Source organism: Peromyscus californicus, unplaced genomic scaffold (assembly GCF_007827085.1).
Source record: "Peromyscus californicus insignis strain IS unplaced genomic scaffold, ASM782708v3 Scaffold_3__1_contigs__length_106647218, whole genome shotgun sequence".
Lineage (NCBI taxonomy): Eukaryota > Metazoa > Chordata > Mammalia > Rodentia > Cricetidae > Peromyscus > Peromyscus californicus.
Window position 1 is genome coordinate 102620426 of NW_026294551.1, and position 18580 is coordinate 102639005.

Consider the following 18580-nt stretch of genomic DNA (forward strand, 5'->3'; position numbering starts at 1 on the left):
ATGACATGTTCTTGTGCTCATACCCCACAGGCAGCCTTGAGCCCCGAGTCCCCACTCTTCTGTCTAGGTCCTAACAACCAATTTACTCAACAGTTATTCTATCAACCCTAACCCTTCCCCATAAAAGGGACCCCAAAAGCCAGTGAGGGGCTGCTCTCGGAAACCCCAACTTGGGGAGGCAGTCATCTGGCCAGTCCCTTGTACACTTCTAAATACAGCTTGCTTTAATTTGACACTGTGGAAATGGCTTTTGTTTTTGAACTGGGTTGTGGTACCAGGTCTAAAAGTCATACCACTAGAGGAGTGTGGGGGTCCCCCAGGCTCTGTGTACAACTGAGGCTAAGAGCACTGGCCTGGCCCAGCAAGTCTTTCCCACTATGTCATGCTGTGTTATGTTAGTTGCTCTGTTACCAATAAAGACTCAGGAGTCAGATATTGGGATGAAAACCTGATAGATCACAGAAGTGGCAGAGGATCAACCAGCTGACCTTCTCCCCACACTTCCCAGATGAAAAAGGGCCAACAAAATGTCTTTGAATCTCCGAGTCCTTCCCTACTCCTTCTTGGGCCTTTCTATTCCTATGTGGGTCCTCCATGGTCTCTATGACTAATTCTTGTCAATTAGTCTCTGGCTCCGCCCCTTATTCACGGAACTTTATGAACACAGTCTCAGGGGTCACAGTGAGATCAAATGTCCCACAACGATGTCGGGCCATGGGTGGGACTCTGGGCTACACTGGGAGGTTGAAAGTAGGGAAAGCCAGGAGCATGCACAAGCACCCTTTAGTCCCCACATCAGCAAGGCATCCTGTCAACTTCTCTCATGGGGATTGGTCTTCAGATCTAGAGCAAACAGCCCTGTCCCTCCCTCTACAGACAGACAGACAGACAGACACACTCCCAACTGTCTTACGTGGAGGCCTGCACCCACTCATGACTACCAGGCACATGGCAAGCTGCACATAAAGCAAGAGAACATGCTGGGCAGCGGTGGCGCACGCCTTTAATCCCAGCACTTGGGAGGCAGAGCCAGGTGGAGGGAGCTCTGTGAGTTCAGAGAAACCCTGTCCGAAAAACAAAAACCACCCAACCAACAAACAAAAGAACACGAAGTTGGAACAGCAGCAGAGCAGAGAATGCTAAGCCAAGTCAACCACAGAACGGCTCTCAGCGTCACAGGAAGGACCCTGTCATCATGCGCCAGTGGTCACAAACAGCTGATCCTAGGGTGCAGCTGGTGAGCTGGCCATGTTACTGTCATCAGAGACACCCCACTGCCACATACACACCCCTCCCCCAAAGCTCGAGCACAGGCCTACCCTGTCCATTTTAGAAAAGCTTACTTAACAGACCCCACCCACTATACTCACACCTACATTCACTCATCCAGTAAGGCACACATGGAGACACTCAGCCAGACATGACTGTCTTAGGTCGAGGCCTGTGGAAGGCTGAGTCCCCAGCCAGTACCTCCCATTTGGCCTGGGATGAGCATTCTTCCTACTGCTTTAATTTCAGGCACGAACACAAAATGCAAATTACAGCTTAGGAAAGCATTCTCAAGTTCCCCCACCCCCACGGTCTTGCTATGTGCCCTCTTCTGCATTCTAGAATCTTTCAAAGCAGCCAGGAGTGGTGATGCGTCTCGTCAAAGCACTGGGTTGTGGGAGGGGGGTGAGGTCCCAGCACTGGGGTGTGGGAGGGGGTGAGGTCCCAGCACTGGGGTTGTGGTTGCATGCTCTGGGTGGGGTGAGGTGGGGGGGTGTCTTAGATCCTAGCACTGGGTTGTGGGAGGGGGTGAGATGAAAAGCTCCTCCCAGAGCTTCCCTGCTTGCCTGAATTGTGTACCACAACTCAGTTCAAAAACAAAACAAAACAGAAAAACCAATAAATAGTCAAACCAAAGTGTCGAGACATCACAGTGTTACTGAAATTCCTTCCAGTGAGGACATAAGCAAGGTCTACCTCTCCTCCCAAGATGACAAGTCAAGGCAGGATTCCAACAAAGTTCACTGAGGACATAATGAGCTTCCTGGAACTCCTTATGAGCACAGGCAAGGGGCCACGAACAAGGTTTCTCCTCCTCATAAAGTTGCAAAGGAAGTCGTTATCACACCAGAGTTAGGTTTTCCCCATAGGCACACCGACAGAGACCCTGCCCCTAGTCTTTCTGGGCCTCCAGATCTCCCTGAGGCTACACACAAACAACGGGAGGTAAGGAGTGGCTGGAGCTGTCAGGTGAAGGTCTCAGGACCCTCCCCACCCCGCCATGGGGTGCGGGTAGACAGTCAGCAGCCGGCGCAGCTGGATGAGCTTCGCACAGGTGCAGCTGAACTCCCTAGGACTGCAGTAGTCTGGCCTCGTCCAGTACAAAGCGCTTGCCTAGGGTGAGCGAGGCCCTGGGTTCAATCCCTAATAGTAAGGGAGGGATAGGCAATAAAGAGCAGGGAGGAAATGGCAGAGATCAGATCATGGCACCCTCAGAGAGATGCTGTCACACCCACCCAGTCTTGCATGTCAAAGGCGGTGGCCTAAGAGCAGAAAATGACTGAAAGCCACAGTCAACACTTCCTGCATCGACCTCCTGGTTGTGGCCATGGCTTCACTTGGTCTCTCTTCTCCACCAATAGGCTTACCAGGAAACATCCACCTCTCCGTATAAGCAGGCAAGGCAGTGAACACTGAGGACAACCAAGTTCAAGTCCCCTTCTTGGACAGTCTGTGCAGAATCCCCACACAGGGCTCCTTAGGTCTCAAACTGGACAAACAGCTGCCCCCCCCCCCCCCCCCCCCCCCCCCCCCCCCGCAGCCAGCTTCTCCCTGCATCCCACAGTCCCCACCTGTTACAGGGTATGCTGGGATACCTCACTCTCTACCCCAGAAGTCTCCAGCCCAGGGGCTGGGCTGTCCTTCCCCATATAGTCCAGACATTTTTAGGTTACCTGGTCCCTTTCGTCTACTCTTTGGGCCTCCGGGCTGCTGCACCTGATCCCCCTCTCTCCCAGAGGCACCTACCTCTGGCTATGCTTTCCTACAAATCTATAATAAACCTCCTCCAGCCAACTCAGGAGCAGTCGTCCTTTTTTTCATTCAGCTTCCATCTTGTTTTGGGGTGTGGTAAGAGGAAGCCTAGGATGTATGGTGACTGTCAGCTAAGAGGCAGAGGCTGCTATGCAGACCTGTGGATCTCAGGGGCCAGCTAGCCTAGATTACTTATCCAGCCCCCAAGAAACAGTGACAGGAGGGTCTAAATTCACAAAAGTATGTAGCCATCTGGCATTAAACTCTGTACAATACCTATTTTAGTCCTTGACACAGGGTCCTTGTTTGGAAAACTCTGCATGTGTAATTAGTACCAGCTGAGATCAGTTACACATCACAGTGACAGCCAAACTTCTAACTACAAAGACTTGAACTTGACCAAAGTAAAGAAAAGCACACACTGAGATCCCATGAGCAGTGATTTCACAAGAACATAAATAGGGTTTCAGTGGCAATACAAGCCACGACTAAATGACTTGACTCTCCTCACACCTTCCAACATGTCACCACAGGTGGGAGAGAGGAAGAACTGGCACCCCCACTCCTGGCTTGGTACCCCCCTCTCCCAGCATCCCACAACCGCCCCAGTCAATGAACAAGGGGGGTTTTGTCCAGAGAATGAATGAGGACAGCTTTCTCCTCGGTGTTTTATTCAAACTTGAAAGCTGTGGCTTGCTGCCATGGATGACGCCTGTGGGCTCCCAACAGCCAAACCTTCGAACGCCACTGTTAGCAACGGTCATCTTGCTGTGGCCGAATGTTCAGCAAGCCTGAGGTGTGGGTCACGAAGGATTTTCTAGTGTAACAGAGCAACTTAAGATTCTTTGGGCAGTGCCTGGAAACACAACACAAGGCCTTTCTTCACAGCAGGTGAACTGAATCGTTCACCAAGAGTGACCAAAGATTTTATTTGTTTAAAAGCAGATAACACCAAAGTCGTATATGGTACCCATAAGTCACTGCAGACATGATGGCTAGTTTCTCTGGATCACTGCATGAGCAGCTCAGAGAATGGTTAGGACTGCATCTTAACCAACAGGCCGTGCAGGGTCGGGCTGACTTCACACACTACTGTCTGCAGCAGTTCTGTGTGGGTTCGGGATGGAGACAGGGTCTCCTGAAAAGCTGGCTGCGCTCTGTCAACGCTACACACGACAGAGTGGTCACCTAGAAAGAGCCCTGACTTGTCTTTGGCGTCCTCCCACCTGGTCCGCTGAAACTGAAGACCATGCTGGTGCCACACAAGCAGCTCATCTCTAAAAAACAAAGCCATGCTTCAGGCTCTCTGGCCAAGCTCTCAGCACTGTATCACGGGCTCAGATAGAGACCCCCTCATCCCCTCAAAGAGACCCCACATAGACAAGGTTTTCAAAACCACACAAATCCATGCAGGCAGTAGATGAAATTACCTATTTGTTGGAAAACAAAACAAACGCCCAGTAGGTGCCGCGGCACGTGTCCAGAGCCCTGGGCACTTGAGAGGCGAAGACTGAAGGATGGACTTGAACCCAGGAGTTCAAGGCTGGGCTGGGCAACAAAGCCAGACTGCATATCAAAAACTAAAACAAAACCAACTAAAATCACACCAGCAAATGAAAAAATGAGGGCTGTATGACGATCACAAAAGCTATTGTAGAAATGTCTCCCTGCCAGTGACTTCCACGTGTGTTTTAAGAACAAAAGGAGCTCACAGAAACTGCGAGGAAGAAGACCCCCCCACCCCCACCACACAGAAGCAGGGCTGAGACAGGACGCGTGTGATTAAACCCAGCCTGACTGTTCTTTTTATTTTGTACTTGTGACCTTCTCTGTATGTGTCTGGTGGGTGTCGGCAGCCCTTCTGTGCACTTGGAAAACAAAACAAAAACCTATGGAATTAAAGTGACTCTGAGTGCCAGAGAAGTCTGCAATTACAGAACCACAGAGTCTTTAAGGCGGGGTCTCTGCCATCAGGGATGGGGAGAGACAGACAAGATCAGACCAACAGCAAAGAATAAGGCAGACTGGCTTCCGGGTTTGAGACCGCCACCACTGACGAGGAAGAGGAGCCAGCCAATGGCAAATCAGTGGCGAGGTAAATGGGGTAACAACCACAGTTAGTGGGGGTGACTTGGGCAGGCTGTAAGCCTTTGAAACATCAAGGTCCACGTCTTTGCAGGGCACAACTCCAAGCAGCAGTTTCTGGGGTTTGGAGGTTTGTTACTTTTTTGACCTTTTCCACCCTGCAAAAGACAAGAAGATGGAGCCCATGAAGAGATGAAATCAAGGAAGGGGCCTCTTCTGGGTGAGCTGGGCAAGGGTCAGGTGACTTCCGGTAGCAGGATCTACCATCTCCCCTATGGCTGGCTGGCCAAGTCCTACAAGCGCTTGTAGGTGCCCAGGAGCGCTTTGCAGTTGGGGCAGTAATGGTCCACGTCTTGCAGGGCGTCTACACAGAACGGGATGAAGCAGCAACCAGCGATGCACCTGGGAGGACAGAGACAGAAGGAACACGTCACCAACACCAAACATGGGTTCACATCCTTGTGCTGGAACCTCCTGAAGGGTCTTTGGTGGGCTGGCGTGGAGCTGAAGACCTGAGCTGGTAGAATTTGTCCCTGCATGAACGAAGCCCAGCATCTGATCCCCAATATCAAGTGTGCGAGCCTATAACCCCAGCACTCAGGAGAGAGGAGGAGAAGCAGGAGTTCAAGGTCATTGTTGACTCCCTGGTGAGTTGGGTACATGAGACCCTGACTTAAAAAGGAAGGGAGAGGGTCTTTGCAAAAGTAATTAAGTATCTTGATACAGGACCACGCTGGAAACTCTAGGTGGCCCCTACACCCAAAGATGGTATCCTCTCAAAAAGATATGCCACACAGAGTAAAGATGACATGTGGTAGAGCCAGGCATGGTGGTACATACCTGCCATCCTCTCACTAGAAAGACAGAAGCAGGAAGATTTTGAGTTCAAAGCCAGCCTGGGCTACACAGTGAGACTCAAAAAGCAACAGAGCAGCAGCCCTCAGATGCAGCTCAGTGGTGGAGCACTTGCCCACCATGTGGGAGGGCTGGGCTCTAGCCTCAGCACTGAAAAAAAAACCTTAGGAGGAGCATTCTGAGGCTGTAGCTCAGTGGGTAGAGTGCTGGACTGCCATGCACAAAGCCCTGGGTTCCACCCCACACACCACATCAAACCGGACATGGTGGTGTAGGGCTATAATCCCAGCAGGAGGATCAGGAGTTCAAGGACATCCTTGGGTACACTGTGACTTTAAGGCCAGCCTGAGCTACACTAGACCCTATATCAAAGAAGGACGAGAAGGATGGAGAGGAAGAGGGGGAGGAGGGAGAGGAGGAGGAGGAAGGGGGAGAGGAAGAGGGGGAGGAGGGGGAGGAGGGTTGGCAAACTGCTTTGTAAAGGACCACAGTCCACGTATTGGACATGTTAGACGGCCACATGGCCTGCGTTTCGCCTGCTCTTCAGCCCTCCTGGTAGCATGACCATGAAGAGCCAACAAACGAGGCTGGCAGCATCCAAACAGGAGTGGGCTGAGCTTTGCCTGGGGACAAAGTTGTCTTCAGCGTTCCAGTGACCAGGAAATCCATTTCCCCACATGACCCTCCTAACAGCCATCTTCTGCACACAGAAGGGACTTCCTACAGCCTCGGACCCATGGTAGGAACACTGCTGCCTGCTCGCTCCTCTCACCTGTGAGGTCCCTGTAACCCCAGATACACGGACCTCATCCTCACCACACCCCCAGGAGACAGATGTGGGTACTCAAACACAGAGAAGGGAAGTCATCTGTCTTGAGGGAATCTGATTCATAGTGAGACCATGTCTCCAAATAATTAAAAAGTTGGGAAATAAAAGAGGCAGAAAGCCAGCTTCCACTTCAGCAGTTGGCTCAGGCGAGGCTGACCTTGTGCCCCAACCCAGTTTCAAAGACAAAAGGTAGTCTTAATACAAATATCTCAAAGCCGTGAAAACAGGGTCTCATGTAGCCCAGATTAGCCTCAAACACCCTTGGTGCTGGAGGCTGCCCTTAAACTACTGATCCTCCTGCCTCAGCCTCGGCATGCTGGGAGTGCAGGTGTGTGCCATTATGCACGGCTTTCTTTTTACTTTGTGGACAGTCTCACTCAGGTGCCCAGGCAGAGCCCAAGCTTGTGATCCTCCTGCCTCACACCTAAGTGCTGGGATGGCAGACCTGGTTAGCAATGAACTTTTATTTAAGCCTTGTCTGCCCAGAGGATGGATGTTATTAGAGTCCACAATGGAGCCGCATAGGCAAGACAGAAGGATGGGTGGACAGGCCTGCGTAGACCACTTCTTCCTCAGAGAGCAGAGGCTTGAGGGCTTCCTTTGAAATAAAGAACAATGTTTTTCCTTCTCCACCTAAAGTCACAAGCAGACAGTGAGGAGATGTGGGCCAGTCACCTAGCAGCTGAGGTACCTGCTCTTCCAGGAAAACGCATGTAGCAGTGGCTTTCTAAGTGGACATGGGCCAGAAAGGGTGAGGCTCCTGCTATTACCAGGGCAGACATAAATATTTATGTAATCCCCTGCACAGGCAACGGGAAAATAGCAGGGTTTTAAGGGAGAAGCATGGCTGAGGAGAGGCCCATAATGTGTGTTAGTGTACAGAGTGTTTGAAGCTTCGCTCAGGGTCACGTAAAAATTATTATTTAGGTCATGAAATTCTAGAAGAAAAGAAGCCCGAGGATCCCACCCTCTGCAGATGTGAACAGCTGCTCCGTGGGTCTCTACATGAACATGCCAGGTGATTTCCACATGTGTTTGAGCGGAGTTCCCACCTGGAGGCACCCTGCAGATCCAGGGTAATTTTTGGTGGCTGCCCTGTGGGGAGGGGGCAGTATGAACGTCTAGAAAGCCAAGCCCAGGGGTGTTGCTCCAGCCTTTCATTTTTAATTTTCACATTCATTCATTCATTGTGTAGAGGTGAATACCTATGTGTCACAGCACAAATGTGGACGTTGGGGGACAACTTTTGGGAGTCAGGTCTCTCTGTGTGGGTTCTGGGGATCAAACCCAGATTGTGAGGCTTGGTGACAAGCACCCTTAACTGCTGGGCCATCTGACCAGTCCTGTTTTGTGTTTTATTGAGACAAGGTCTCACTCTGTAACCAAGGCTGCCTTCAAATCTTCACTCCTCCTGCCTTCACCTCCTGTTAGTGCTGAAATTACAGGAGTATGCCACCATGCTCAGCCTTGAGCATCCTACACAGGCTGAGGGTGTGTAGACAGGGAACTAGCCTAGCATGCAGGTCCTGAGTGCTGCTGCTGGGCCCAGTATCATAAAAACAGAAGAAAAAAATTCCTACAGGAATCTGGGGGATAGCACAGTCAGTAAGGAACTTGCCTTGCAGGCATGAGGACCTGAGTTCAAGTCCCCTGAACCAAGAGGTGGAAGCGAACCGACCACTGAAAGTTGTCCTCTGACCTCGTCATGTGCACCATGGTACACGTCCATGAACACACAAAGAAGAAAAAGGGAAGTGGTTTTAAAACTGTCTGTGAGATGGTAAGGAACCAGCTTGCAATCCTGGGGTTGGGAAGTCGAGACAGAGGGCTCTCCAGGGCTCACTGTTCAGCCAACCCTAACCCACTTGGCAGGTCTAAGAGCAGTGAGCGCTTGTCTCAAAAGACAAGTCAAACAGCTAACCTCGGCCTCCACGCTCATACACACACACACACTGAATATCAATCACCGCATAGTGGGAACCCTCCAGGGGCTAAGTGGGTACACTCACCCCAGCAGACACAGACTGCCACAGGACAGCCAGGTGAGGGCGCCGGCATTGTAGGACAGCTGAGTCACGATCATCTTGCTGCAGGATGGACAGCACATCTGGACAGGGCGGTCATAAAAGGAGACGGGCTGCTGCACATACACTGTCTGTACGGCAACTGATGGTAGAAGACAACACTGGTCAGTGAACAGGGACAGGAGCGCTCGCTTGTTGTCCACACGAGAACCAGAGTTACAGCAGGTACCCCAGAACCCAAGCTCATAACGCTGTCACTAAATCACCTGTGGCTCCCAAGGATGAAAGGATAAGTAAACTGTAGTTGCCTGGACAACCACAGCTCAGCCTTAAAGGGACACTGTGCTGAGTGAAATAAGCCAGTCACCAAAGGACAAGCACCGGGTGACCCCAGAGATGCCTACAGGAGCCCACTGCAGTCAGCGCCTGGGGGTGAGGGGGTGGGGTGGGAAGACGGAAGGTTCAGAGACTAAGAGTGGAGGTGGACAACGTGTGTTTACCCGACACCACTGAGGTGCACTTTCAGATGTTTCAAGAGGTGGGAAGGACTTGAAGTTGGGAAGAGGACAGTGAGGGGAGGGCAGAGGGAGGTAGAGGGGAATGAATGTGGATACGATCAAGACTATAAATATATATGCATGTAATATACATAGTATATATACTATAAACATACATACATACATATATATTCATGAAATGTTCTAAATACAAGTACTATTTTTTAAATGGAATAATTAAAATGGTTGATTTTTTTTTCCATTTTTTTGTGATCATGAGAATCTCATCAGATAGCCCACACTATCTTTCAATTTGTGATCCTCCTGCCTCAGCAGCCTCCTCAGTTCTGGACTTACCATGTAGTCAAATGGTAGATTTTATGCGGTGTTGAATCTGTGTGTACACACTGTTTAGGAAGGGGTGGGATGGAACATGGCCTCCCTATGTAGTCCTGGCTAGCCTGGAACTTACTACATGGACCAGGCTGACCTTGAATCTGTGGCAATTCTCCTGCCTCTGCCTCCTAAGTATCATGCACATTTAAAACACCCACATACAGAAAAGAAAGAATAAAAAAGGAGATAGAAAACAGTGACAGATTTTCAGGAGTTTTTAAAAGTCTATAAAAAAGAAATAAAGAGGGCTGGAGAGATGGCTCAACGGTTAAGAGCACTGACTGTTCTTCCAGAGGTCCTGAGTTCAATTCCCAGCAACCACATGGTGGCTCACAACCATCTGTAATGAGACCTGGCACCCTCTTCTGTATACACAATGAATAAATAAATCTTTAAAAAAAAAAAAAAAGAAATAAAGAAAGACTTTGTGTCCTCTTGGTGGGTCCTGGCTCTCCTAGAGCACCTGTCCTGTGGGGTTCTTACTGAAGATGCCAGTTCCCAGGCTCTGGGCCTTGCGGTCGGACTCAAGCGTGAGCAGCAGGGTCCCCAAACTACTTCTTGAGCTCTGCAGATGGCTCTACTGAGGTGGTTGGCAGAAGGGGTTAGAGAGGCAGAGACATGATGGGTGTTAGCCAAGCCTGGCTGCCAGAAGCTAAGAGGAGGGAGGGATACACACCACGACTCCTGGTTGGCCTCTGACACCTGATGATAATGGTATGAAGTTTGCCAACTGGGAAACAGCCAGCAAACTGAGCTGACACACAAGTCAAACACTGCTAAGAGAGCCATGAGCCAAGGAGAAGACACTCATGGAGGTCAGGAGACAATCTCCGTGACAGAGGTCCTGAGGCCGCTTCAGCTGTATCCCTGTCAGTGACCCCCCTCCACTGCTAGGCCCTTGGGATGTCATTTACATAACCTGGAGCTAGGGGACCAGAGACTATCTACCGAGAATTCACTCGCCAGCACCAAGACTGCTTCCAGAAAGCAGGAAGAAGCATACTTCAGTTATACAGAAGTTTTGCTTTGGTTCAAGAATAAGTTATTTCTTGATCACAGGATGGTCGACGAGACTAAAGTAGCAGGCTACTGACATGGGTAGTTGGTTGAGTGGTTGTCTAGCATGTGCAACCCCCAGGATTTCAAAAATTGGGCATGGTGACACACTTAGGAATTAGAGATAATAAAACCAGAAGTCTGAGGCTACCCTGGTCTACATACTGAACTCCAGACCAACAGGGCTACATAGTAATACCCTGTCTCCAAAAAGCTATTAGCTCACTCTCCACCCCAAGAAGTCAGAACTGGACACAATGACCAGTATCTTATCAGGTGATGACCCAGGAAGTTAATTTTAACAGAATGACCCACTAACTCAGGGACGCGCTGATGAGGAAACCGAGCCATTAGAAAGGTGAGTAAGGGGGCTGGAGAGATGTGTCAGCCATTAAGAGCCGTGGCTGCTCTTCCAGAGCTCGGGTTCTGTCCCCACACCCACATGATGGCTCACAAGCACCTGCAAGTCCATTCCCAGGGGATCCAAGGCTCCTTCGGGCCCTCTTGTGTGTCAGGCACGCAACATGGTGCACATACATACATGCTAGCACGCGCAAACACACACACGCACGCACGCACGCGCACACACACACACACGCACGCACGCGCGCGCACACGCACACACACACGCATTTTTACAGAACAAGGTGGATAGCTCCTGTGGTTGACCTCTGGCCTCCACAGGTACACACAAACAAAACTGAAAACAGAAGGGCAGGGGACAAGCTCTGCTGGTCTGAGTCACAGGTTTGCTCTCTCAGATGGCTGTCATCAGCTTACGATGGTGAGTAGTGCACACTCGCACACCTGGCCAGCGAGGACTCTTACGACAAGGACTCTGGAGAAACCTTCCAAGGGTCCAGGCGAGACCCGGCCCAACAGAGGGGCAGCAGCTTTGCCTCCTTTTCTCACTCAGCACTGTTTCCTGCTCCTGTTCCTGCCGCAGCTGGCCTCAGGACAGGAGTTCTCTATCCACCCCTGGCTCTGAACTCATAAACTACCACTCCCAAGTTCTCTGGGTGGTGAGGTGCTGGGAGCCCAGACCGCATGTGGAGGATCCCACATATTTTGCTGGGGATTTTTGTTATCGTTGTTTATTTTGATTACATTTATTGTTAATGTCTGTGCATGTGTATGTGGAGGTCAAAGGGAAACTTTGGGGAGCCGTTCTTTCCACATTCGAGTCCTGGGGAGCAAACTCAGGCTTAGCAGCCAGCACCTTTAACCACTGAGCCGTCTTGCCGGCCACTAAATGTGTTCTATAATAGGGGAATTTCAGGCCTCAACAATGGAACATCTGAAATATCCGATGAGAAACCAGGGTGGGGTGGACGTCACAGTGCTTGTCACTTGGCTTTGACACTTTGGCACCTTACTGCGGTCCTCTACCTCTCAGGGTCCGCAGGCTTGGTGACTGAGGAGCTGCAAAGAGGACTGGGGGACATACGTACTTGCATTGGCATTGGGAACAGGCACAGGCTGGGTGTAGTACGAAGGTGGATTCATGCCCTTCCCATCTGGGCCTGCGATGAGCCCTGTGGCTGGCCCCGGCACAGGTGCTGGGGGCATTGGGTAGTAGCTGTTGACACCCACTGTCTCTTCATAGGTTGGGGGTGCAGTGGGCATTGCAGAAGGGCCTGCAGCCGCCTGGTAAGGTCCTGGAGCCGACATTTTACCTAAAGCAAAGGCAGAAGACACCGTAAGGAGGTCACCTGACCTGGGGGTGGCGCATGCCCGAGACCCCAGTGCTGGGGAGGTGGAGCAGACATTCAAGATCATCCCCCACTGTCAACAAGTGTTGGCGACCAGCCTGGGCTACTTAAGACTCTGTCTCAAAAACAACTCTAAAGGGAGCAGGGAGAAAGAAGATGTTCCCGTACCCCCTGCCCATTCCCCACAGAACAAGTTTTCAATCTCTAATCTGGCAAACAGAACAACCAAGGAGGCTACCAACTTCACAAGGGCCTTTCAAGCAGAGACAAAAAGTAAGTTATTGGCCCGGATGACTGGACGCTCCCGAGCTGCCTCTGAGGAGCTCCCTCAGGCCACACACTCCAAACCAGCATTTCTTCTGATAAACCAATGTGTCATGAGTGACGGAAGTGATGGCAGCTTTGAAATACCAACCATGAGAAGGTGTGAGTAAAACCTGGTGCCCCAAAACACATGGCATCCAATATCGGGGGGAGAAACCTAGAAGGGGGCAGGAAGGGCGTTTTAAAAGGCTGGCCATGCTCTCCTTTGTTACAAGAGTCTTTTTCACTTTATAAAAACTCAATTTGTACAACCGAGACTTGACCGTTTATGTTGTTTCGTTGTGTTTGTTTTCAAAGTGAATGTGTGTGCAGGGTATGGTGGTCCACACTGTAACCTCAGCATTGGGGAGGAAGAGGCAAGTTCAAGGACAACCTCAGCTACATAACAAAGTGCCCAATGAATCTGCCTCTTTTTTATTTACTCTTAAAATCTTTCTTTTTAATTGTGTGTGTTTCTGTACATGTGTGAGTGCAGTACCAGAAAAGGTCATGAGACGCCCTGGAGCTGGAGTGACAGACAGTTTTCAGCCACTTGCCATGGATGCTGGGGCCTGAACTCAGATCCTCTGGGAGAGCAATGTATGCTCTTCAAACCACTGAGCCATCACTCCAGTCCTAGGCTGCCTCCTTGTAAAGGAGGACTGCTTTTTCAGGAGTCACATGAGGCTCACAATCACCGGAAACTCCAGTTCTGGGGGATTGGTGTTTTCTTCCTGGCCTCTGCAGACAGGGCACGTATGTGATGCATAGATGTGTACCGGCAAAACAAACAAACACATCATTTTTTTATCTTAAAATTCAGCATATTAGCTGAGGCTCTGTTGGTAAAGCACTTGCCTAGCATGCGTGAGGCCCAGGGCTTGATCCCCAACATTTCAAAAACATGATAGGGCAGCAAATATTTGTAATCTCGGTACTTGAGAGGCAGAGAGACAGGCAGGAGGATCAGAAGTTTAAGGCCATCATTGGCTACATACATAACAACCTGGGATACACAGCAAGATCCTGTCTCAAAACAGCCCCAGAGTTACCCCCATCACAGTACTTCTTGTTTGGAAAGTGGAACCCCAGGGCAGCTAGGGATAGAGTGCCTTCAAGTGAGGGAGAAGGTTTCCGACCCCGGCAGAACTGTTACCTGCCTGGACTGCTACCTGCCCAGAATCATATTCCGGGACCCAGGCTGTGCCCTGGCCTGCTGGTGCAGTCATGGGGCAGCTTCGGTGGGACACAGGGCCGTCCTTTGTGTGCCTGTTTCCCAACCAGACAGGACAGGCTCTGCAGCTTTAGCAGAGTTATTCAAGCCTGTCTCAGGAGACATGGGCAGCCAGGACTGAGGACGGTGTGCTATGGCATCAGGGCTGGGCGGTCCTGACACCTCCATCCATAGAAACCAGCTCCTGCTGCAGAATGTGTGGGAAGCAAAGAGACGGGCCGTGCTGCAGGAAGAGGTTCAGAAGGGTATTTCAAAGTGTGCCGGCAAGAAGCAAGGGCTGGGGGTGGGGTGCTTGGTAAAACAGCCAGGTAAAGGTGCTTCACGCTAAGTGTGATGATCCGAGTTCAGTCCTCAAGACCCACATGGTGAAGAAAAAGACCCAGTTCCTGCAAACTGTGCTCTCCTGCCTCCCTCCACAGACATGTCCTGGCATATGTGCTGGCCACCGATGATAGATAGACAGACAGACAGATAGACACATACATACATACATACATACATAGATGTGTGCCCACTCCCAATAAATTAATTAACCAATGTATGCCCACCATCAATAAATAAATAAATAAATATGTATTTAAAAATTAACATCTGCTGGGCAGTGGTGGCGCACGCCTTTAATCTCAGCTCTTAGGAGGAAGAGACAGGAAGATCTCTGAGTTCAAAGCCAGCCTGGTCTACAGAGAGAGTTCCAGGACAGTCAGGGCTACACAGAGAAACTCTGTCTCAAAAAAACAAAAGCAAAAAAACAAAATTAACATCCAATATCAGGTAGGATGTCGAAGTAAAGTACAGCCTAGATTTTAAAAACTTACTACACAAGACTAACGTAAGACAGCCCATCAGCAACTTAAACACTGGTTACATGTTCAATGTTAGTTACACATGGAATTAAGCTAATTCCAGCTCCATCGGTGTCTTTTTAAGAGCACAGCTATGGAAGAACTTGAAGTGAGCTACATGGTTCAAGACGACATCTTACACGAAGCAAACCAGAAGCCCTGCAGGTAGGTGGCAGGGAGAAGAAGGCACCAAGTTCTCCAGGAGGGAAGGAAGGGGGATTCAGAAGATCACAGGAGCGTGCTGTGAAAACCACTTCAGAGCTAGAAATAAAAAGACCAAAAGAATGAGACAGGGCCCACAAGCAGTTTGAGATGCTCTGTGGGTTTCCTCTGACAGGAAAAGAAATGCAGAGGCAAGGTGACAGGCTGATCATCTGGAAGATGATCTACCCCACCCCATCTGCTTCGAGCACTGACCCAGCCTGCAGAAACTCCTGACAGAGAGGTAATGCAGTTCCTGCTTGGCAGTAGCAGACATTATCCTGCCATGGGAGGGACGGATGTGAGGGACGCGCTGTCCTTTCCTGGTTCAAGAACAGCCAGCCACAAACCTGCTTCAAAGATTTACTATGAAAATTAGGACACGTAAAAAATTACAAGATGGTGTGTTCAGAAATCCTAAAATTGCCCCTGGCAGGGGGGTGGGGCATGGGGGTCAATGTGCTGGGGGGAGGAAGGGCGTACAGCTGTGAAGCTGGCCTGGGACCACCAGCTGAGCTGACTCCTCCAGCTGGAGAGTCGTCCTGGTACCTGCACTTGATTTTGATCATCTTGAGACAAGACTTCTGTGTTGACCAGGCTGGTCTAGAACCCGTGACTTGCCACTTCCTCAGCTCCCCAGGGGCTGGGATTACAGCCCTGGATCACCATGCCTGGCTTTATACTGCATTTTAAAAGAATTGACCTCCAGGTTTGGGGATGAGGGGGGTGGGGTTCTCACCATCACCTTCAAAGGAAGAAAGGGGACGAACTTCTTGGCCTGGAGAGTAGGGCCTTGACTCCCCGATCCCTCACACACACTCTCATGAACTGAGTCACATTCACGTGCTCAGACTGAATCTTCCGGAAAATGCAGACAAACCCTGTCTCTCCAGGGCACTGCTTTTGGATCCAACAGATGCATAAACGCATTTATAATTCTACCAAAAGAAAGAAAAGCAAAGGCCAGCAAAGGGCTGAGACGGAAAGGGCGCTTGCCCCAAAGGCTGGCTCCTCCACCCACATGTCGGGGAAAGAACCGATTCCTGCAAGCTGCCCTCTGACCTCCACACCAAAGCTAGCCATGACGTAAGTGTGCCCCGCCGCTCGCAAAATAAATTAATTTTGTTTGTCTAAAGGAAGTCCAGCCTTGTAACACCTCTTTGGTGGCCCTGGGCCGTCGAGTGGCCACACTAGTTGAGTCAGGTGATCCTGACAGAATCTGGTTGCCATAGTTACTGGGAGCTGTGTGGAGGAAATACGGCTGTACCTTTCCTTCCTCCCCATTGTTTAACTGTCGTTAAGATCTTTCAGACTCACCTTCTCCCAGCATTCACCAAGAAATCACAGGGAGCTGGAGTGGCTGTCCCACCATCTCGGAAGGACTCCTCTGTCCTTAGCAAGTCCCAAACTTGGACGGAGGCATTCCTGTACAAACCTGTCAAGTCCAAATCTTGCTTGTTTGGTTGTTTTTTTTGTTTTGAAGACAGTCTCACTATGTAGCCCTGGCTGGCCTGAAACTCAGAGATCCAGCTGTCTCCACCTCCCAAATGCTGAGATTAAGGGGGTATACCATGCCTAACTCCACATCTACTTCGTAAAGGTGAGAGGTGGAGTGGAGAGGCGGGCTTCAGGGGTGGCATTCGGAATGTGGGGGATGACAAGGCCAGCTGCCTAGACATTCCAGGTTCTGCTTTAGAAGGGCCCAGAGCAACAGATTTCAACCTGTGGGATCTAAGGACACTTTAACAGGGGTCGCCTAAGACCATCAGAAAACACAGATAGTTACATTATAATTCATAACAGTAGCAAAATTACAGTTATGAGGTAACAACAAAAAATAATTTTAAGATTGGGGGTCACCACAACATGAGGAACTGTATTAAAGGGCAGCAGCATTAGTAAGGTTGAGAAACAGTGGCCTAGAGAGTCATGCTTGGCACAATGTCCCTGTGTGGCCACCCTAAATAAAATTCTTGCCACTTTTGAGGCCAGGCTTTGTGTTAACACACTGTAGAGGACTTGAAATTGGGGAACCAACTCCCACCTCCGCTGCAGACAAGCAAGAACTGGAGACTGGGCCCGTTTTGAGAATGCCCCTGTCCTATCCAAACCCACCACTTAAAAATCCCTCGTGTCCGGGCCTCAGTGATCCACTTTGGGGCAGATGGCATCTTTTTTTTTTTTTTTTTTAAAGATTTATTTATTTTGTATACAGCATGTATGACCAGAAGAGGGCACCAGATCTCATTACAGATGGTTGTGAGCCGCCATGTGGTTGCTGGGAGTTGAACTCAGGACCTCTGGAAGAGCAGTCAGTGCTCTTAACCTCTGAGCCATCTCTCCAGCCCGCAGATGGCATCTTAAATGACACCGGGGAGGATGGGGACACACGGGTGACAGTCATCTCTGGCCTGCAGGGCTGTGTCTAGGAGACTCAAGTGAACGTGTTACAGAGAAGGGCTTCTCACTCAGGCCTGTTTTCTTTACTGCCACTCCATCCCAAGCAGAATAATTAAGTTATGTTTAACTCAATTAATTAATTAGATATAATTTAATTTCTGCCTAACAAGAGAAACTAAAATTAGGAAATAAGATTTTGTTGGGGAGAGTTGAGGGCCTCACACCACCGTCATATTTATTATGACTTTGTCTTCATCCTTTGTCACTCCCTAGTGAGTGCACTCTTGAGACGGTCAGCCTGTCCCTGAGCCGGTGAGGGATGTCACAGTGCTGTCACAGATGTAACCCTTCCGACACTGACTGAACCTGGCTCTCCTTCCATCTGCCCAGTCCAGGCTCTCCAGGACAGTCGCAGCACACTTGTGGTGACAGACACATGGGGCCTGCGGAACGCTCCCCTCTACTGCTCTGGGGCCAGGCACAACTGGGTTGGCTGGTGTCCACTTCCACCCTGTCACTGAGTCACTCCTCAGTGTCACCATCCAGTCTTCATCACTGAAAACACTGTGCTTGGCACCAGAAGGAGGAAGGCAGTGCCAGGTGGCTCCCAACATTGCTATTTATTTTGTGTGTGCATGTGTGTGCACATACATGTGTGCTTGTGCCCACGGAGATCAGACGTCGGGGTCTCTTCTTCGTCACTCTCAGCAAACCCGATGCTCAGTGAGGTTGGCTAACTGGCTGGCCGGCGAGCCCTGGAGCTTCCCGTCTCCGCCTCCCTGGTGCTGTGGATTACAGGCATGCCTGGCTTTTATATGGACTCTGGGGATCTGAACTCAGGCCCTCACTCTCTGTGCAGCGGCACTTGGCCAACTGAGTCCTACTAGGCATTTCCTTTGTGTACTGAGATTCTGGCTTGGACAAATCGATTACAGTACTCATCTCTTTCGGTACCCATTCTTCTCCTGGATTCACACCAGGATGGGGGCTTGGGGTGTGACTTAGTGGTGGAGTATGCATGTGTTCAGGCCCTGGGTTCCACCTCTAACACCATAAAACAAGACAAAACACCAAGATGAACCTCGCCTCCCTCTTGTGTTACCTAACAGACTAATTTGGCCCTTT

The 18580-nt window shown here is 50.2% G+C and overlaps 1 protein-coding gene across 2 annotated transcripts in view; it reads right to left on the bottom strand.

The window, feature by feature from the left end:
* Positions 1–3915: 3915 nt before the first annotated feature.
* Litaf (lipopolysaccharide induced TNF factor) overlaps positions 3916–18580 on the bottom strand; it is a 36060-nt gene continuing 21395 nt past the window's right edge. For both annotated transcript variants that reach the window (XM_052759474.1, XM_052759475.1), the window contains exons 2-4: positions 12215–12439; positions 8800–8956; positions 3916–5508 (exon numbers count right to left, since the gene is read on the bottom strand). In XM_052759474.1, coding sequence (XP_052615434.1) covers positions 5400–5508; positions 8800–8956; positions 12215–12434 — 486 coding nt within the window. In that variant the 5' untranslated portion in view covers positions 12435–12439 and the 3' untranslated portion in view covers positions 3916–5399. The remainder of the gene's footprint in view (positions 5509–8799; positions 8957–12214; positions 12440–18580) is intronic.